At 40.8% G+C, this 21,867-nt stretch overlaps 1 protein-coding gene across 1 annotated transcript in view; it reads left to right on the top strand.

Moving 5' to 3' along the window:
- Positions 1-20,773, top strand: part of MRTFB (myocardin related transcription factor B) — an 84,201-nt gene extending 63,428 nt beyond the window's left edge. The window contains 10 exon segments of the mRNA XM_083474177.1: positions 1,507-1,685; positions 4,758-4,901; positions 7,568-7,815; positions 9,394-9,547; positions 10,880-11,905; positions 13,572-13,715; positions 14,797-14,952; positions 15,767-15,904; positions 16,867-16,927; positions 18,140-20,773. Of these exon segments, the coding sequence (XP_083330303.1) occupies positions 1,507-1,685; positions 4,758-4,901; positions 7,568-7,815; positions 9,394-9,547; positions 10,880-11,905; positions 13,572-13,715; positions 14,797-14,952; positions 15,767-15,904; positions 16,867-16,927; positions 18,140-18,675 (2,786 nt within the window). The 3' untranslated portion in view covers positions 18,676-20,773.
- The last annotated feature ends 1,094 nt before the right edge of the window (positions 20,774-21,867 follow it).

The raw sequence follows: 21,867 nt of genomic DNA, 5'->3' as shown, positions 1-21,867 counted from the left end.
ATTTATATGTTTGTTCTGCTGGTGTTGTGGTTGTCATCAACGGAAATGCAAAGCATATTTTTTTGCAAACACAATTATTAATTGATAAAGATTTGTCTTTCAGTGTCATCTGCTTCCTTTGTGGGTTTTTTTTTTTGTTCCCTTTTCATTCTCTGTGTCCCTTACAGTTGGAGGTGCTGTATATCTGACACTCATTGGATAGTACCTATGACGTCACTAGTGATATCACTAGTGGCACAACTCCTTTCCATGATATCCAAGCCATTTTGTGTCCTTTAAAATTTTGAGAAGCATTTCTTACACCACCTCATTTTTTAAAAATACTAAATACTCTGCACTCCTCTCCAGATCTGAAACACATGTTTCCCTTATACTTTCCCCCCAAAAGCAAAACACACAGATGTAGTTATGTCCCACAGCAATGCTACCATTTGCCCCTTGTTCATTTTGTGGAACAGGATACTGACACCAGACCAGGGATTGTTCTATTTTAAAACTAATGGGGAAAATAGCAGTATATTAAAGGAATCCTAAGAGCATATTTAAATGTCTGTTTTGTGGAACTGTGGACCTGCAGTCAGTGCACATTTGAGCCCCACATTCCACATACATATGTCATTCAGATTATGTCACACTCGCACTTGCACTTGAAAGAAAATGAGCTTGCTTTTTCAAGGCACACATGACATTCTCCACTACCCTGATTTTTGAATCTTTCTTCAATATGATAATAAGTAAGCCAGTTACTGCCTTCAAGAGTACTGCTTTGTCCTCATCCTCAGCTACAGGAGAGGTTCCCCCCCACCCCGCTTTTCCTAGAACACATTCATTTAATCAGGTTAGTCTTTCTTATTACCCTCTCAGTTTTGTTCCGCTTAATATTTAACTTACGGCATAAAGCATGTTTTGTTTTATGGAATAGTTGCACAGAATGTGCAGTGTAAATCAAATTTCTCAGTAGTAATTAGGAAAAAAATAGGAAAAAATGCAGCCAAATTAGACACAACAGGGCCATTGTTCCTGGCCTGCCCTGTTCTCTCATATAAAGGAGGAGGTGGAGGACATGGAAGAGGGGAGCCAAATGCCCCCATACCTTGCTTCTACACAGTTTGTTGCTCCAGGCACTTTCTTTATTTTCTTGACCTCAATACTGAGTCAGAAATGGAGAAGATTACCTGGAGAATACAGATTATCCTCATTAAAACATGGAACCAAGGAAAGTTTAGCACCTCTCTGCCATGCACTCTTGTACTATTAAAATCTCCAACCTGTTTTATGTCGAACTGGAATAGACATATGATGAAAACAAGTGTTCAACACTGCTTTGTTTAGTTTGGCCCAAACTCACACAAAGAAGACCTTCATACAAGAAGGTCTGTTACTTGTGAAATGTCCACAGGTCTTCACCGAATGAGTGCTGGATACATGTAAAAAATAACAAGTATATTGTTTCTTCATTATCATGGCATTAAAAGGTGATTTCTCACCCCCCCCCTTTCATTTTAGCGGTTGGTCAGGAGAACTATCCTCAAGGATTGGATGAATCCTTTGATGAAGACAGCAGTGATGCTTTATCTCCAGATCAGCCTGCTAGTCAGGAATCCCAGGGCTCGGCAGCATCCCCTGGTGAGCCCAAAACAAGAGAGGCACCATCTCCAGTCTTGCCAACCCCCGCTACTAATCAGGTAAAGTGTCTTGATTACATGCCATAACCTTAGTTATTGTCATATTTCCCTGTTAACCAAGCATTCTCAAGATATTATTTCTCTATTTGATAAATGTCTGCTGTGTTTTATGAAAACCCTGAAGTTTTGGTGGGTAGAAAATGTTCATTACTTCAAGTCAGTCTGTCCATTTTTGTTAGATGCGTATTCTCCGCAGGTAGATATCAAACTCTGCTCTGAAAAGTGGTAGAAAGTCTTCCCTGTCGTTCTTCAATATGAGCTCCAACATACATAATAGTCAGGGATTTCTGTGCCAAGAAAACCCCCGGAATCCGTATATTTTCCATACAACTTACATATAGTGGCTTCCTTTGCTTACTTTCTTTTTCTTCCCAAGCTTAATGGCAATGAAGGGATTGCAGAGGGGAGGGAGTGTTAACTCTCTCCTCTTCAGCCGTGACCACCCTCTTGATATCTTCCCCTGTTGCAAATTGGCTTGGAAGAAGCCTTCTGTTGGCTTTAATAAAAGACTCCACACACCCACACCCCAGCTTGGTTATTGTATGTGGTGGTGGTAGGATCTTTTTGGAGAGTGCAGATGTGGAGCTCAAAAAGGTTGAACCTGTGATATCTTGATGTCTGTAGATGAAAGTGCTGGACCTTTTTGATTCATCTAGAATAAATACACACAGCACTGTGGCTGGGAAATCTGTTAAATAAGTATCTGTTAACTATCCACACATCACATAGAATGGCCATAGCATATTTATTTTTAGATGCAGTGTCTTTAAAATGTGACGTGGAAGATCATTTTGACTGGCAATGAATTCTCTTCTCCTTTTTACAGTTGTACTTGGGCTGAAAAATCTCCCTTGTTATTATTATTATTCAGATTTGCTGGAAATCTCTGTGGTGTCATAGCTGTTTCTTCTCTCTTCATGGTCTAGATATTTAACATTTCTTCATATGTGCAATCAAATAGTTAGCCAAGAACATAAATTTCTTTTTGTTACCGTTAGTACAAAAATAAATTAGATTATTTTCCTTTTAAAAACTAAAAGCAGGATGAAAAAGTGATGAAAAAGTGATTGCACAACACAAGGTGTTCCTTGCTATCGTGCTCTTCCCAACTAGTTTTGAAGTAACATTTAAGAACACTTTTATTCATTTAGGTCCATTGAGAAACACTTGTAAATTAAGTATTTCAGTGCTGGAAATTGTAGGTTTTTCTTGCAGAGGCTTTCTCTTGTGGTTAACGATTTTTGTGTAAAATTGCTAAATCCAATCTTTACCATGCTCCCTTTAAATATTTGAGCAATGCAGCCTTGATCTAAATTTTTCCCTTACTGTTTTCTCCACATTTTACACTCTCTCTCTCACACACGCACACACACAAACACGAAATGCCCAGTGCTGCCCAGGAATTTGAAGACATTAAAATATATTGTAATTTTTAAATGAATAGTGCAATTTGTGGGTTTGGGGGTTGTGTGCACACACACACGCCAACTCAGGACTCCAACCTGACCTGAGGAAGAAGTTGAACTGGCACTGAATAATAATAATAATAAAATGTTGGGGAGCTAATATTTAATTATGGTTAGTTTGGCCCACCATCTTGATTCAAAATGGTGCCTGGCATCCAAACATAGATGAAGATATTTCCAGACATCAATGCCATCCTGCCAAATTGGGCAGCAAAACCTTCAAAGCTATCCAGATTGGCACAGGTTACTGTCACACCAACATTTGTGAAGACCTGCCAAATGGTATGATGAAATTTTCAGAGGTGTCAAAAGTAGTGGACCCAACCTATGCCAAAAAAGAGCAAAATCATGCCAGAGTGATGCTTTGATGTGCTATCTTGATTCAGAATGTTGTCCGGCATCCAAAGTTGTTTTTTTTTTTTAACAAACTTGTCCTTCTCCCAGAGAAAAAACAAGCAAACATGGTTACAAAATAGAGAGGACAATGATTCCCATTTTAAGTAATCCACATCTTTATTATGTAACCAAAGGCCATCAGGACCAGGGCAAGAGCACAGTGGCTGCAGTCTTCACTCTGGGAACACATGTTTTCTCCTTTGCACTAAGTCATGGTTTGGCTTAGCAAATCAAATCTGTATATCCTTGCCTCTCTAACAGGAATTTTGTTCAGAATGCCTGCCAGCCAGCCAGTGGTGTACGCCTCTTCATGACCCCTGGACCAGAGCACGCCAGGCACTCCTGTTTTCCCTCCTCCAGCAGGCCATTCCATCCCCTTCCACCTCTCTTCTCCTTTTCCCATGTTTTCCCTTTTTCCAACTGATACTAAGTCTGTGACTAATGAGCTTGCACAATCCTTACAAGGCTGGGTTTCTTTGGGTGGGGTGGGGGTCAACTCCATCATTATGATCATCATCAAAATCATCATTATTTGTAGTTCTGACTCCACTTCTATTGACAGTCACTGCCTGAATGCACAAGGAGAAGAAATGACAAATTGTCATTAATAACGTTACAAATATTTGTTAAATGCACTTTTGTAGGCTTAATTTTTTGTTTAATTTTGCCAAATTAAAATGTAATTCATGCAGCCAGTATGCTTGCAGCTGGTGAGTGCTGGGAACATTGTTTTCAGCAGTCCTAGTGCTTTGACCTAGAGAAAACTTGGCAGCAGTGGGATAGATTGGAGGAACCAGACCCTGAGTGTGGAGGGAAACCCTGGCCACACTCAACAAAATGTTCTCAACCTTTAGCATGAATTTACTCTCTCTGACATCCTATTTCCAGTGACTTTTTCTGATGAATTTGGATACTTTCAGTAGCAAAAGGAAGACACAAACCTTTTAAGGGGGGGTGTTTAATTCTACAGGCCACTTTAGAAAATATTTTATTGATTTTTCAAAATTCTACTGGCGACTCTTGAGACATAAATGTATCTAGAGTAAGACTTTCCTTTGGTTGCTCTTTTTGAGAAATTTTGAGAATTTTGTGGCTCTAGTTCTTTTGAGGAAATATGTGTGATGTAAATTCTTTTAGAAAAGCCAATGCCAATGTAGAAAAAGTGTTTGGGCAGTAGTTACTCATTTTGTTTTGTTTTCTTTATTATCAGTATCCCACATTAACACCATCAATACCAGAATTTCTGAAGCCGCCTGTCACTGATCAGCACACTACACGCTCTGCAGCTGCTGCTTCTCTTACCCCAAATACCGTGTTGGCAACAAAACTCAGCAGTGGGCCAACACTAATAAAGGTATGAGAAAACAGTCATGCTTAATTTGTTTGGTTTATTTACTCTATTAACAAAGAAAAATCTCACAACAGGAGAGGTGAGAAATATTGCCAGATTCCTGTACCAGTATTATGGATCTTGCAAGGCAGACATTTGAAAAATGAAACAGCATAAGTAAAGATAACTTTGTATAAGTACAGGTGCCACTGAAGCCATCACAAAAGAGTACAAATCATTCTCAAGTTGTTATTTGGCTGATATGTTAATTTTAAGCACCACGTTTTTGCCAGAATCCAGTTCTATACATTAAAGTAGAAGGTACTTCTGAAGGAAAATAAGTGATGTAAAAATGTATGACATTTACAACGTTCACTGAACAGTTATTTGTAGTTGGACTTATGGTGGTGGGTTTTTTTTTGCAAGTGTTGTGTTCCTGACACTGCATTTTCTGAGATGATGTGGGGGAAAGTAGGATGTTGGCAAGGGATGTTCAGCTTTCCTTGAAACACACCCACACCCACGCACAAAGCCTTGCATTTCAGTGTCAATACAGATTTAGTTTTGCTATCTCCAAGGTTTATTATTATGCCAGCTGGATTAGTGGCCTTCAGAGGATTGCAGGCAAGGACAACCCTCTGCCAGTTCCTATAAAATTGTTTTATAAGGCATTTCCCTCAGTCAAATAGACACAGTGGTGATGCCACCAGTAAGCTAACCCAGCTTTTCCTGCAGTGGTTAGATTTTAAAGCTCAAGTTTAAAGCTGTGTGTAATGCAACAGATCTCTGCCTTGTGAGGCTACTGTCCCTAAGAAGGGACAGGTAATTATTGGGGAGTAGGATAGTTGGATATGCCAATATTTGTGCCCTAACAAATACAAGCCAATGCTGCCTCTGCATCACATTTCCACCAACACTTACTGCTCATCCCTAGCATTTAGGAAGCCACAGACTGGAACTATCTAAGTTTGCTAGGCTTTGGAGAGTTTGCTTAGCAAAATAGTTAACAGCATGGGTTTAAGCGAACTGAACCTGCAAAGGGTATCTGGAAGATGCTACCAATATACACTGGCAGTTATTGAGGACAAGTCAGAACTTTGCAGGGTTGTGAGCAGATGGAACTTGGTGCAGGGAATGTGTTGCATGTGTAATGGGAGTCCCCATTTTCTCCACTCCAAGTGCTAGTTCCAAAATGCAGCTGGCAGATACGTAAGTTCAAATGTGTGTGGGAGCCTCTGTGGACATATGAAACATGTGGACATATGGTTTCCAATTTGGAAGACTTGGGGAGGGGACTTTTGGATATGGTTAGCATAAATAGGAGACTAGTGTTTTTGATTAGTGAATCTGTGCTATAGTTGTTTTTTAATTCTTGATTGAAGCCAAGTCAGTTTGTTGCAGTGGTTGTGAGGAATTTCCTTAATAAAGTTCCTGTAACTGTAATACTGGACTGTGATCTGCCGTTTTTGTTTATAAACATGGCCTGCAGCCCAACAAAAAAAAAGTTGACTATTACATTTGCTTTCTGTTCTCATTCATGATTATTTGTTCCAAAGCTACAAATTATTACAGACTAGTAGGACAGTCTGCACATTCAAATTGCTAATTGACACATTTGAAGCATCCTTCAGAGGCTCATGAAGACCAGCCAAGGTGATGCATCTCTATATAGCATAAGAACGTGTCTAATTCTCTTTTAAAGCCAGCCACATTCATGGCCATCACCATTTGAGAGAGGGAAACCTATTTTCTCCAAATCATGCATAATACACATCTCTATCCTAATGACCCCTTACTCACCTTTTCTTTTAACTAAGAAGTCCCAGATATTGTAACCTTTCCTCATAGGGAAGTTTCTCCACCCTCATTTTCATTGCCCTTTCTGAACTTTTTCTAGCTTTACTCTCGTACAGTAGATGCAGTATCTGTCATTGGTATCTAAATAGAAACAATGCAACAAGAGAATCACAGCAAATAATGCAAGAAGAGAAGAACAACATGCACAATGACTGTTATGAACCCCTAAATCCCTTTGCCTATCCTTCTGCCTATCTATTGTGCTAAGGATGGAGAACCTGTCAACCTCTGGATTCTGTTGATCTCCCACCAGCCCTAGCTAGCACAGCTAATAGCTGGAGATGATGGGAGTTACAGTTCTGCAACCTCCAAAAGGGGACAAGCTCCCCACCCCTGCTCTGTACAGTTCTCTGAATTAGACAAGCTTTAATGTTCTGGTATATTCGATCCCACTGGAAAGCAGTGGGGCTTGTATTCAGTGCTGAATTTAAACAGTGCCAACTGTAAATTTCATTGCAAAGGAACCTTTGGGAGTGCACGCTAAGCCGACTTGCATTCAGTGTTGTTTAAATTCAACACTGAATGGACAAGCCAGCATCCTAGTGTTCACTGCTAAAATCGCTCCTGCTCCACTCCTCATTTTTGTTTGGAGAGAAACAAATCACAAGCACTGGTTTTCATATAAACCTAAGCAAGTGCTCTTGGCTTCTTTGGATACAAAGAGCCATAAGCAAAAGGGAAATCACTATGTGTACTTTTGCAGAATGACATCTTTGGGTTTAGCTGCACTGTTCTTACATGGCATTCTATTGCATGGTGTAAAATATCCCTTCCATGAGCAGATGGGAACCTTTGGCTCCAACTCATTGTTTATGTTGTCTATCTATGAATAGCAACCCCACCCCAAGAACCCAAGTGACAAACCTCGGAGCAAGAAAAGCAAAGAGCCAAAGCCCAGAGTGAAGAAACTGAAGTACCATCAGTACATTCCACCTGATCAGAAAGGTGAGAAGAATGAGCCACAGATGGACTCCAACTATGCTCGCTTGCTGCAAGAACAACAGCTTTTTTTGCAACTGCAGATCCTGAGCCAACAGCAGCAGCACTACAACTACCAGACGATTCTTCCTGCGCCACTCAAGTATGTGAAGCTTTGTCAGTTTTTCCCCCTGTGTGGGAGAGGGGATGGTATTTAATAGGGAGACATATCAACTGCTATGCTTGCTTTGGTGTTTTGGGGCTTGCAGTCAGTTTTGGGGAGAGAGTAGGTTTCTGAACTACAGAAGAATTCTGTTGGAAACAAGGGAATTGAGGAACACAGGACTTGTCTTTCTTCTATTTCTTCTGAAGGTTTTTGAAGCAAAGGAAACCTAGTTTGATAGGCAGGGGTTGCCATCCTCTTAAACCCCCCCCCCACACCAAACTTGTTTCATCTGGTTAAAGAGAGAGAGAGAGATCATAAAGCCCAATCATATGATCTGCTATGCTAGGCAAAAATGGATGCATCAACAACCCCCAGCCATAGCACATTGCAGCAATTTAGTCCAGGACAACAGTACTGTTTAAAGCCTTGCACATCAGATGTATATAGGATAGCAAAGGCAAGGTGCACACATGATGGTATAAAGCAAAGTTCTGGTCACATAGGAACATCTCCTTGATCTTCACCCCAAATGAGGTGTCAAATCCCGTTATCCAAACAAAGGACTAAACTAGATGGAGCATTAATTGTGTGTGCTTTCTGCAATGTATGTAGCAGCCTTCAGACTATGGGGATGGGGGAGATTACTCTTTCTCTCTCTGCTACAGCACAGATAAAAATTGCCTGTCGAAAGCTGCTGTCTGTGTTACAGCCAAAAGGAGCTTCCACTGAAATGCGTATTGAACCTGTGAAGAGGCAGTGCTGTTGTTGTTACCATGACGGGGTAGAGGAGTTAAAATTCTTTTCCCCATCTCCCACAGCACTGAGGCTGTTCAGTCTTTCCCATTGTTATTGTGAGAAAAAACTATGTATGCTAATTGCATGGGTGCAATTAACATCAAATCTTGTTTAGTCCAGATGATGCTTCCGAAGTGTAGGCTGGGACTGTTAATCTGGATGGTTAATCTGTTGCAGGCAACAGGCCTTTGCAGACACCCATAGAAATGGGGCTTCCAACCCTTACCATCAGAGACAAAGGGCTGTCTTGTCTCTTATGCACACAGCATTTCATATTAAACATGTATTGTATAAGTATGTAATAAATGCCACTGCAGGCATTCTCAAGGATAGCTATTTTAGTGTCAAAAGATAGGCTTTCTGCTTCTCTGAGATATTTACTGAAGTTATTATCCTGATAGAAACTGCTAGATTCCCCTTTTCTGGGAAGATCAAGGCCAATTTTCATGTACCACCCACTCCATGAAATGTGAATTGTCTGGATTCACATTTCAGCTGAGCCAATGAGGAAGCAGTACAAAGTGCTGTACAAATTCTTACTTTATTTCAATACAAATTCCCTCCAGCATTTTTAAACAAAGGCCCTAACAGAAAAAAATATATTTTAAAGTAACAAATGGTTTGGTCATTTTGCATTTCTAGTGGTATACTCTGACTTGTGCAGCATATATAAAATACTTCATAGTTAAGTGGAAAATCACTTCCCATTCAAGGCAATGCATATTACAATGAGGTCATAGAGAAAATGGTTGAAAGCTTCAATTCCTTTTTTTCTTAAAGGCCAGTGAGTGACAAACAGAGCAACACCGGGAATGTACCACTGAATACTTTGAGCAATAGCACATCTTCCGCAGCAGCCAGCACTCCGAGACAGAACAATAATATTTCCAACAGAAAACCTGGGCCCCTGCCTCCTAGCTTGGATGATTTAAAGGTAAAAAAAAAGTGTCATGCGACCATTTCAAAAGTGATTTTTGTTTGCTTCTTATGATAGCAGTGCTTTCATGGGACCCCAAATGTTCCCAAATCATACCCTTCTCCCTTTACTCACCTTGTTCATTGCTACTTGGCTTGGATTGCAGAGACCTGGGTTCAATTCACTGTTTTGCCATGAAGCTCGCATGGTGACATTGGGCCAGTCCCCACCTCTCACCCTAACCTACCTCTCTGGGTGGTTGTGGAGATAAGTGTGTAGGAGTGGGAGTAGGAAGGATAGCATCTATGGCTAATTTGGGCTCCTTGGAAGAAAAACAGGATAAAAATGTAGTAAATTATAATTCAGGTGCTTGCCTATTAATAATTCTTCATGCATGCAAAGTTGACTGCACCTGACAACAGCTTATATGAAAAATAATAATAAAGGTTACTTTGTAAGGTGCCATTGGGCTTGCCCATTAAGTGCAATGTTGCTTTCAGTTCTGCACACATAGGGAAGGGAATGTACATGGAGGTAGGTGATCAAGCACCACAGTGAACATGAAAACTTTGTGCTTCCAGGAACTTCACTTGCACATTGTTGCTCCTTGTTTAATATTTTTCCACTCTTTGTCCAGGTCCTACTACTTCTTTACATTGTTCTTTTCATTGGTTTCCCCTCACTTCTCACCTTCGCTTCAACGTTTCGTGTCTCCCTGGTCTCTCTCCTTTATATCTATATTCTCTTCTATCTCTTAATGCTCCTTTCAGTTCATGCTCCACCTCAGAACACTTACTGTGCAGGTACTAGTCTTCTATTTCAACCTAAGATTAATCTCACTGTTCCTACCAGTGCCTTTTCCATTCCAGCTCCATATCACTGGAAAGCCCTTCTACCTTACATGTTTCTCTCTTGAGAAAGGGCTGTAGCTTTGTATGCAAGAGGCCCTAGGCACAGTCTCTGGCATCTCCAGGTAGGGCTGGGAGAGACCCCCTGCCTGAAATCCTGTAGAGGTGCTGCCAATCAGTGTAGGCGATACTGAGCTAGATGGACCAATGGTCTCATTCATTATAAAGCAGCTTACTACTGTATGTTCTTCTTGATCTGTTTTTTCATTCAAGCACCTCTTAAGACACATGTGTTCAATTTGGCTTTTCCCAAGTCACTCTTTCCCCCTTTTACTTTTCTTTCTTCCCTAATTTATCTTGTCTTTAGTAATTTTAGGCACCCTATAAGTCATACTATCTCCTGTGTGCAGAAAAAAGCAATCTGTCAGAGTTATCCTGATACTAGTTGGCTTCTTTTTCACAAATGCTTCTTTTTTCCTTTAAAAACAAAAACAAAACTCAGGTAGCTGAACTGAAAATGGAGCTCAAGATAAGAGGATTGCCAGTGTCTGGAACTAAAATGGATCTTATTGAGCGTTTGAAACCCTATCAGGATCTTAACAATAATTCTATCAATGCTAGTCATACAGCGGCAGTTACTCCTTCCACTAATTGTACCAGCCAGCCTGGAGAAATAACTGCCGTGTTCCCTGTTGCTACATTAAACAAGCCAATAGCTAGCTCAGTTTCCAGCTTTTCTTCAGAAACAACATCTGGTGGAACTGGCGGCAAATCAACACCTATGGAATGCATCAACTCCCCTTTGCCCATTTCCCCGTCTCCTTCAGAGCCGTCCAGTCTCAGCACGGATGACACTAACATGGCAGATACTTTGACGGAAATCATGACCGTGATGTCTCCATCACAGTTCCCAAATGCATCACCTCCTCTTCGAGCTACCACAAATGAGGACAGTCACGGCAGTGGAAGCATGTTTGGCATGGAGCTTGATGCAGCAGAAAAGGACCGTAAGCTTCAAGAAAAAGAGAAGCAGATTGAAGAGCTCAAAAGAAAACTGGAGCAAGAGCAGAAACTCGTGGAAGTGCTGAAAATGCAACTTGAAGTTGAGAAGCGGGTTCAGCAGCAGCAACCCCAAGCCTCAGCTAATATTACACTGACTTTGAATCAGAAGCATATCGGTCATGATGTCAAAGAGGAAGGCACTTTAGCAGATTGCTCTGATGCAAAACAACCTGTATCTGAAGCCAACCATTCTTTAGGACAGCCAGCATCAGTGGATGTCCAGAACCTAGTTGCCAAAAAGGCTATTGTTATCAAACAGGAGGTACCTTTGGCCAAAGCTGAACCACAAAATGTCATATCTCAGTTTTATGTAAGTTCGCAGAGACAGCCACAAACTGCTGTTGTTGCCCAGCCTCAAGCTCTACTTACTGCACAAGGAACAGCACAGCTGCTACTGCCACTCTCTCTCCAGGGTCCAAATTCTGCCACTTCAATGCAACTACCTGTGGGCAGTATCCAGGTACAGGTACGAAAGGTTCCTCCATTTTGAGTTATTTGTCATTGTCACTTACAATCTGATAGCCATGGGCAATTTTCTTCATGTGAATTCAGTGACTGTTTTATCTATTGTGGTTTGTTATGGATGTTGAGGGTCATCAGGGGAACCCTGTTCACCTCACAGAGCTACAATTCCTAGATTGGTTTAACAGCCAGTTCCTTTCACTATGGAACTCTGGGAAATGTAGTTCTCTGAAGGGAATAGGAGACTCCTGACTACTCTCAGACCCAAGATTCTTTGGAGGAAGTCATGACTGTTTAAAGCTGTACGATAGTGCTTTAAACGTATATTGCAGGTGGATCCTGCACTGGCCATAGGATCTAATGTAAATGGATTAAAAAGTCATACCAGTTATTAGATTAGAGCTCTGGGTTAGGCCTCTGGTACCAGTGCAAGGGGGATTTACTGTGAGTTGCTGCTTCAACACAGTGGCTGACAGAAATATATTAATAATCCATTCTGTTATTACTATAAGAATAGTTGTTCTTGTGAACAGCTTGCCATAAAACATAAGAGAAAGTCTCATGTGCCTAGATGAATGCAAGACATAAAATGTGCCACATATACAAATTCTGGGATTTTCAAAAGAGAAAGAAAGAAAAAGACACTTTCTTGCAATATGTATAACTGGAAGTGGCACCAGCACACCTTTTCGGGATTTCTCAAGAAGTGCCTGGTGAACTGGCGCTAGAACAGGGAGTGATGTCAGTTAGAAAATTCATTTTAAAGAGACTTGGATTGACCAACTCACTCTCCTTCCCATATTTTTCTAGAGCAGGGTTAATGATTACATGCACACTTTGGAATGTTCCTCTCAAGTGAGTGTGTAATAAAAAATGCATAATTTTGGCTTCACTCATTGTTTCCCTTATCTCTAAAAGATGTATCTAGTCATCTTAAGGAAGAAGGCATAGCTCAGTGGTAGAGCACATTCCCGGTTTGATGTGCGCCTTTCAAGTAATCTAAAAGGATCTCCATTAAGTGGGATGAGAGATGCATTTGTAGAAGACCTTGGAGAGCTGCTACTTATCAGCACAGACAGTACCAGACCAGATGGGCCGGTGGTTTGGCTCAGTTTTAGGTATATTTAAATGTCTCTTGTGTCAGGTCAAGATGGAGGGATGCATCTGAAATACATAATTGCATTACACACACAAACACACACCCCTGTACTACATATACAAGCAGCAAGCACTATTTGCTTCTTCCCTCTAAAAGCTGCAAAACCGCTTCACAGAGCCACACTGACCATGACTCTTTCTCATGTAGAACAGGACAGTGAGGTTTAACTTAACAAGAGTTGTTGTGATTGTTGCATTTACCATGCAGCTCTTAATTTTCCTTTCAGCTTTCTGTTCCGCAGCTTTCAAGGCCCACTGTGACATCACAGAAGCCAAGCCAATTGAAGCCACAGTGGTCGTAACACCTTTCTGTCCATAAAGTAGTATTTGCTGCTCATGGACTGTGAACATGCGAACCCACCATCTTCCTTAGCACTGTGTTTAGATACTTCAGGAGGACTTGATGTCAAACATTTAAAGATTCATTATAACATCCCTGGGTTTCTTTCTTTATGCATATAGTCCAGCTGAGTCCTGTACTGTGAAATCAAGCCATACTCTTTCTCCTGTAGGCCCAGCCACAGTCTGGCATTCCAGCCATGGCACAAGTATCTACTTCTGCTTTGTCCCAGAAAGTACCACAGATGCACTCTTCAGCATCCAAAGAAAATGCTTCCCCACAGCATGTGCTTGGTCACACCCCACAAAACAGACAGGTTGGTGAATTATGAATACAGATAGACTGCATACTGTCAGTGGAACTCTTTACTTTTCTGCTTCGTAACTTAAAGTATGTGATATTCCTTAAAGTAGGATATAGCATTGAATGGGATTCATAAATTTTTATTACATTTCTCTGATTCTTAGGTTAGAATTTTTCCTCATATAAAAATATTAGCATAATTATCACCAAAACGCTTGAATGGAAGTCATTTTGCACTGATGAATGTGATGTACACCATTCCATTATTCTAATTATCTTGTCATTTTTGCTACGGTATCCTCAGCAATACTTAATGATTTCAGGGTTGTTGTTGTTGTTTTTTAAAAAAATCAGTTGTGAAATGTTCTACAACCTGCTATTGTGTCTTCTGAAAACTGCTATACTAAATTAAATCACACAGCAATGGGTAATTCTCTAAACTGCCTTAGCATTTTCATACTTAAGGCTTACATACAGTTCTATCCCAGTTGGTGTGCATTTGTGGTTCATTAGAGAGACATTGGTAGCACTTCATTGAGTTTCTTCTGTTTAATAGGAAACGTGCAATACCACACCTCATTCATTTTACTGAAGTGTATGCAGGAGAAGCTACTAGGACATTGCTACTACAAAAAAAACCTATGGCTGCAATCTTAAATCCAACACAAATAGAGCAGGGTGTGAAATGCCCCCAATGTACTCCTTGCTTGGTGTTCCACTACCCTGCTGAACTTATATCTCCACAGGACCATCCCTCCATGACAGGACTAGCCAACATCGGGCCCTTCAGAAGTTGTTGAACTACAGCTCCCATCTTTCCTTACAATTTATCTTGCTGACTGGGGCTGATGGGAGTTGTAGACCAGGAACATCTGGCAGGCATCACCAAAGGTTGGCTACAACTGCCTTGTTAAGGAAGGCCTTTGTACTTTCTCCACTCCAGTGATATTGTGCACTAGAGCATTTTATTCAATTTAAGATTGAATGTTATTATTGTTGGCCACACTAGGAGCTGCTTGATTGTTATTGTACACCATGCTCTTGAAGAAAAATAGCATGCATGAGTTTTAAATACATACATTTTGTTTTTACAGATATTTCCTCCTACCTCACCAAATACAGTATTTTCCTATCAGAATCAGTCTGTGACAACTCTACAGCAACCTTTGTTTAGTCAGACAGCAAATACCACTGTTCACTCAGGGAACCAGGTGCCCTTGGTGCAAAATGGACCCAGTGCTCCTCAGAAGGTATATTCATTTTATGTATTCAGTTACTAACTTATTTAAATCATTTATTATCTTGCCATTAAGCCAAAAAGAAGTTCCTGAAACAGCTTACAAAGACCAGGAATGTCAGTCCCTGCCTTTAGGCTTGCAATCTAAAAGATGCAAAACAAAAGGAAAAGAGATCAGGAGGGATTAGCAGGGAAGCAAACTCAGACACTGCTTCTTAGTTACAAAGGACGTAAAATAACCAGTCAGAATGAAAAAAGTTCAAGGACAGCAGGAGCTGGAGGTTTCTGGTCTCTCGATATAGCAGCTGCCTTTTACGCAGCTTGATGTCATAGCTTATACTTTGTTCCCCTACCCTAGAATATATATGCTCTAGGAGGTTGCTAGAGTAACATATTGGAGGCACTGTGACCATGGCATAAAAACAAGGAGGCACCCTCTCTTTTTGACCTGAGAACTTTTAAATCTCAAGACAACTTCCAAACCAGATGGGGCCACATTTAAATGATAGGGTTGTCTCCAAAGTTAATCCTACTCAGAAACAAGTGGGCACAACTAATGCTGGTGTTCAGCAGGTGTACGCTATATGAGACCTAGTCAGATTCAACCCTAAATGCCATAGGCTACACTTACTGCACAGCCATATAAAGGGAAGTTGTTCTTTATGTGCACTTTTCATTTCCAATAGATTAATGGAGATGACGTACAAGGTGCTAAATTAGCACATTATTGTTTTTAAAGGAAAGTGATGTGGATTCCTTAGAAACACTGTTTGAGAACCTTCTGCTGCCACAATTATTTTCTGACTGTTTGCCATTGTTTCACACAGCTGGCCTCCCAGTCTCAACCCCAACAGTACATTTTGCAGCAATCTCTGTTCAGCAATTCAGTAACCAAGGCAAAGGACCCTCCACGCTATGAAGAAGCCATCAAACAGACCCGCAGCTTGCAGGCTTCTCAACGAGAGGTAAGATGTATGCAGAAATGCAACAACTTGACATGTTTCACCGTTCTACACAGAATAATCACATTCAACTTTCTGTACATATTTCCATAAGGAGCAGCCATGGGGAGACTAAGGGAGACACCCCCCCCTTTAAAACTCTGTCACTATCAAAGTTTTACCTTCCTTTTGGCTTTCTTCCCCTCTTTAGTAGGCTGAAAGTTTCAAAGCCCTCATATTCTCTGATCATCATTCTTCATTGGGTGTCTGCTAGCAGCCTAATCCAGCCAAGATCACATCATTAGCATGAACCTAGGACTGAATAATATATAAGTAAGCTGACAACTATCTTCTGCACCATGGTAGCTGTAATGAGTGGAGAAGGCTTTCTCTGTATTCTGTACCCTGTGTGTTGATTTATGCCTATTAGAGCATTCTTCCCATGCCTGCAGTTGTGTAGTACACCTTTCTCTGGAAACAGTGATTGTCTTAATTCTTAGCAGAATAGTGGCTAATGATCCTACAGCACATTCTTATATATGCATCCTCCCAACTAAATTCAGCAGTGTTTATTTCCAGATAAGTGTGTAGCACTACAACCTTAGTTGGATCAATCCTTTGGAAAAGTGTCCCAGATCTGCAAAACGTTTTCCTTTAGCTAGTAAAATTGTGTTAACTTAAATATGCATAAGCCTCTTCCTTCTTTGGGATCAAAAATGATATGAGATCTGTATTTGTTGAATTCTACTTTATTGATTTTTCTTTTCTTTTCCCTACACTGAAACTTGGTTGAATAATTAATAAAATTCATTTAAGAAAGAGCAAATGGGATCACAAAAGCATCCTTATTTAGGTAGAAACATAGGGTGTGCAGCATCCAGGCCAGCACAATCCCCATGGTGATCCCTACATGGTGCAGAGCATGCATAATCATATTTTAGGGAAAGGTGTGTGACATAATGAATACAGAACTCTCTGTGTTACAGATTTCCAGTGTTCACAGCCAGCAAATGGATGACCTCTTTGATATTCTCATTAAAAGCGGAGGTGAGTCAGATTGAAATGTATCATATGGTAGAGAGAGCTTCCTATTCCTATTTTTGATTTAACCATAACAGCTGGCAGGGAGGGGTAGCACTGTGGGTTTGACGGCCCAGCACTGGCTTTGCTGCTACTTACAAGGATCGGGTAGGGCAACAGCGAGGTTTGCGGTGGTGTGGGAATGCTGGATTGGCTCCACTTGTGCTGATGCCCTGCCTGCTCCTACACGGTCCTAGTAAGTGTAGTGACACTGGTACCAAGAGGCAGCTTCCCTTCCATTTTGCTGCTCTTGCTGTTTAGTATAGAGCAGGGAAGGTGGCTCAGTGGCCCTCCAGATGTTCAGCTGTCCCAGATAGCATGGCCAGTGGTTAGGCAGGATGAGACGTAGTCTAACAACATGTTTTAGGACATATCATCCTTATCTCTGCTCAAGAGGGATTTTGCTGTGAGCATCCTTGAGAGTGACATTCATAAAAAGGGTGTCTATTATTGGATTTTATGTTTGTTATTCAGCATAAAAAGGCAGCTCATTCTAAAAGTAATGTATTTTTAATATTTTGTTGGAAGCTGCCCAGAGTGACTGGGGAAACCCAGCCAGATGGGTGGGGTATAAATAATTTATTATTATTATTATTATTATTATTATTATTATTATTATTATTATTATCATCATCATCATCATCATCATCATTATTCTTAACTGTGCAATAACATTTATCTACATCAGGTTAATAGTGGCCAAATATTTAACAGTTAGTTCAGAAAGTTACTGACAATTCATTAACGATCAGTGGTTTACAGCATGAGCTCAGTTAATCAATTTGGAATCCACTGTGTTGAGCAGAGATCTTCTCCCTTTAGTTATTGCAATAATCTGTGAAAGTCTTGTAAAGAGTCTTAATGAGGGCCTTCATTGAATCATTGAAATGAGAAGATAGCAGGCTCTCTAAAAAGGGGGTGGCTATTTGACTCCTTTGGGTAATGTAGGTTTTGCAGCACATGTCTTCAGTCATGTTGATAGTTGTACAAACATTAGCTTGATAACTTAATTATCTCACACGACTTAATTGTATAAATAATTCACCACTTTCAAATTAATTGTATCAAAAGCATAAATTTATTGCTACAGTGGTGCACCAAAGTAAGTAAGGTTTATTTTTCTTTATATGTAATAAATAAAATATCTTACTGATTTATCTCTCATTGCCTTTTATGCAGAGATTTCTCTGCCTACCAAGGAAGAACCTTCTCTGATTTCCAAAATGAGACCCGTTACTGCCAATATCACCACAATGCCAGTGAACACAGTAGTGTCTCGTCCGCCACCACAAGTCCAAATGGCCCCTCCTCTCTCCTTAGAACCAACAAGCAATTTCTCTGTAAGTCTGGAGAATCAGCTAGAAGCCCTCTTGGAAGGAACTCTGCCTTCAGGAAATGGAATGCCTCATCTGGCAAGCAGTAGTGAGGACAGAGAGTCTTTCTCTCTAATTGAGGACCTTCAAAATGACCTCCTTAACCACTCTGGCATATTAGATCACTCGCAGTCACCTATGGAAACAACAGATTCTCAATTCACCGCTTCTAATTCCTGTTTATCTCTTGATCTTCCGGACACAAATTTAGACAACATGGAGTGGCTAGACATTACCATGCCAAATGCTTCTTCAGGATTAACTCCTCTCAGCTCAACTGCCCCAAGTATGTTTTCAACAGATTTTCTTGACCCACAAGATCTACAGTTGCACTGGGATTAACTAAAAAGGCAGAGCCCACTTGACCACGGTTTTTAAAGATCCATTTACAGCATAGGTCCATTATTTCACTTTCCCTGTTTTCAGGGTAATCTTGAAAATTATCTTTAGGGTGTAAAAACAAAAAAATGTTCCACAGACAAAAAGCATGATTCCCCCCCACCCCTGACAATCAGTTATGGGGAGGGGAGGGGCAGGGGGAGAGTGAGATTGGATCTTAATTCATGTAGCTGGGATAAGTCATAATAAAACTGCACCTGACTTTTGCTATAGACAGCCAGAGCCAGGCTTAAGCTGCCTTGTCAAAGCTCTGGCTAAGTTAAAGAAAACTGATGGGATTTGGTGAAAGGATTGAAGTTGGCTATATTTGGACTGCTTCATGAGTTTAAAAAGTCTTGAGGTAGGGCTACCACATTTAGCCATTTTAATCGGCTAGACTGAAATGGTGACTTTGATTAGTCGGGCATCAAAACAAGTAACCCCCCCACCCCCCGTTTGAAGTTCTTTTAGAAAAACTCTGCACATAGGAAGCACCATTTTAGGAATTCCCCTTCCCCAATTATGTGACAAACAAACTGCCTCTTCTAAGATGATGCCTGCGGCAACATGTGTGTGCATCATTAAAAACAAAGGAAATATATGCTTTGGTCTTGACAACTATTGGTTTTCTTATATGCAAATGTATGATTATTTATTAGGTTAATTAAGTAAGGCTGTAATCCTTCATGGGGAATCAATCCCACTGAATTCAGTGAGACTTACTTCTGAATAAACATAGTTTGGATTGCGTTGTAAGTAATCAAGTAAAACTCAAGATTAATCAGCTAAGATTTCTTTGGCCAGAGCCTTATTTAATTTTCATCCAGAAGAAATATAGGAAGTGCAGAGGCACATACATTAAAAACACAGTGAGGTGTGTGTTTTGCCCTCTATATGTTGACAACAAATCGTTATTTGCATAATTACAACCAACTTTACTTCTCTTATTTTGTACAGGCAGATTAAGATGCACAACAATTTTCTTTCATTTGTTAGGTGTTCATAAGCTATTTGGCAATTAAAATGCATGAATTTGGATCCAGGTGTGCCCTTGCATATGCAGAAGACATCTTCCATTTGTAAAAGGGGATATTTTACACTTTGTTCTAGAATGTTTCTAGAGAAAAATGAAACGAAATCCAAAGAATTTGGATAAGACGAGCTCTTGCAAGCTCTTTCTCAAGAACACTCTTACAAGCTGTTTCGCTTCCCCTCATAATTCTTTGAATCCAGCCCATATGCTGACTTAATGTTAACACATTCAAAATTAACAAAAATCAATGTTTCCAGATCCAAATTCAGAACTCTCATTGTCTTTTATATTAGGTCCAAAATTTAAATTACAAGAACACCGTGAGTAACGTACCAACGTGTGTGTTTGCCTCCTTCTAAAATATCTGAATTTTCCACTTTTAAAAGATTTTAAGTGAACACGTAACAGTGTGAATGACAGTCACACGGAGGAGTTACCCATCCCCTGCTGCCTGAGCCGTCTAACTGGAAATGCCAGGGGTTGAACCTGGGCCCTTCTGCATGCAAAGCATGTGCTCTGCCACTCATCTGCAGCTGATCATTTGTTTGGCAGGAAGAATGAGGGATGTTACAGTATAGCTAGCCATCTACTGTTCTTGAACGTCTCTGGATTAGGGCCCTAGAATCAAAAAATCAAGGGTCATCTAGTCCAACCCCCTGCACTGAAAGAATCCCAACATGCGGTCCCCCATCCAATTTGAAACCCTACTGGACCCTGCTTAGCTGTGCAAAGCGGCTGGCAGTTTTTATTGCTGCACTGCTTATATTCACAGTACATTTTCTAAGGCAACAGTGGAATAGCAGCATTTGGTAGAAATTAACTATTTGGATATTGAAATATATCATCAAAAAAGTTACAGTTCAATTGAAACTTATTCCAGAAAGCTCTGTCCTCTTTTAACCATGAATAAATATTGGAAAAACTACAACCATTCTACAAGGGTTGTGGATTTCTATGAAACTCAAATGAGAAAATAATCTTTATTGTATGGTAGTCTTTTTTCAGAGCAAGGTTCCTTTTTCATAAAAATCGCAGCATAATACTTAGACTTCTTTAGAAAATTATCAGAATTTTAGTGTTCATTACCCACCAACTGCTGGCTTGCTCTTGACAAGAACCAAGGATGGGAGCTGGAGTTTTGCAACAGGTCTTCTTGAAGTGAGCCTCAACTCGATGCCTTTTGCTGGGGCCAAATTATATCCCTCATTTGATTATGGACAAACATGTGAGCCTTACAGCAGCTGCCCTCTGGGTCTGACAATTGGAACTGGTTGCTTTTAGCTTTGTGATGCAAGAGCCTTTTAACTGGAGACGCCAGAGACCGAACATGGGACCTTCAGCCTGCCAAGCAGCTGGTCTAATTGAGCCACAACCCGTAAGACATAGTTAGCTGCCTTATTCTGAATTGGGTTATAAGTCCAGCTAAACCAGCATTATCTGCACTGACTGGGAGCATCTGGGAGCATCCGACCAGTGTCACTCCCAGGCCTACCTGGAGATACCATGGGGGACTGAGCCACAGACCTTCTACATGCAAAGCAGCTGCACTCTGTCACAGCTCCTGCCTTTTGTTTTGGCGCTGGAGAAGGGCAGGAAATCTGCACTGCTGCGAGTGCGCCTGAGCGCCATTTGAAGAACGGAAGTTTTTGCGATAAATTAGGTTCCGCCTGGAGCTGCCGTCAAGACAATTGGTTTTGTCGTTCTGTAATGTTATCCTTTTGTAATTATTTGCCAGATTTACGGGTTGTCGTCGTTTCGCCACGGCTTATGATCAAACAAATAACATTATTACCTTCCCGCCGCAGCGCAAAGCTGATCTGATGGATAGTACTTAACTGTGACTGTAGGAGCGTAGGACGGTATTCAGCAAAGTTTTGCCCAGAGCAGACCCCATAGGAATGAATGGACCTAGCTGAGTCGTGTGTCCATTCATTTCAATGGGCTTGCTCTGAGACAAGCTTTGTGGAATGCCACTCATAAGAAGCTGCCTTCTACCAAGTCCCAGGCTTTTTGCCACCTGAGGAATCTGCTTCACTCGGCTTAATGGTAGGGAGAGAGCTACTGGATCCAGATGGGCAAACTGGGGGGGGGGCACGGTGGCAGGAGAGGCAGCTCCTCTGTGT

This window comes from Podarcis liolepis, assembly GCF_965112155.1.
Source record: "Podarcis liolepis genome assembly, chromosome: 14".
NCBI classification, from domain to species: domain Eukaryota; kingdom Metazoa; phylum Chordata; class Lepidosauria; order Squamata; family Lacertidae; genus Podarcis; species Podarcis liolepis.
The sequence above is the reverse complement of the archived record's forward strand: the minus strand, read 5'-3'. Positions and strand labels throughout refer to the sequence as shown.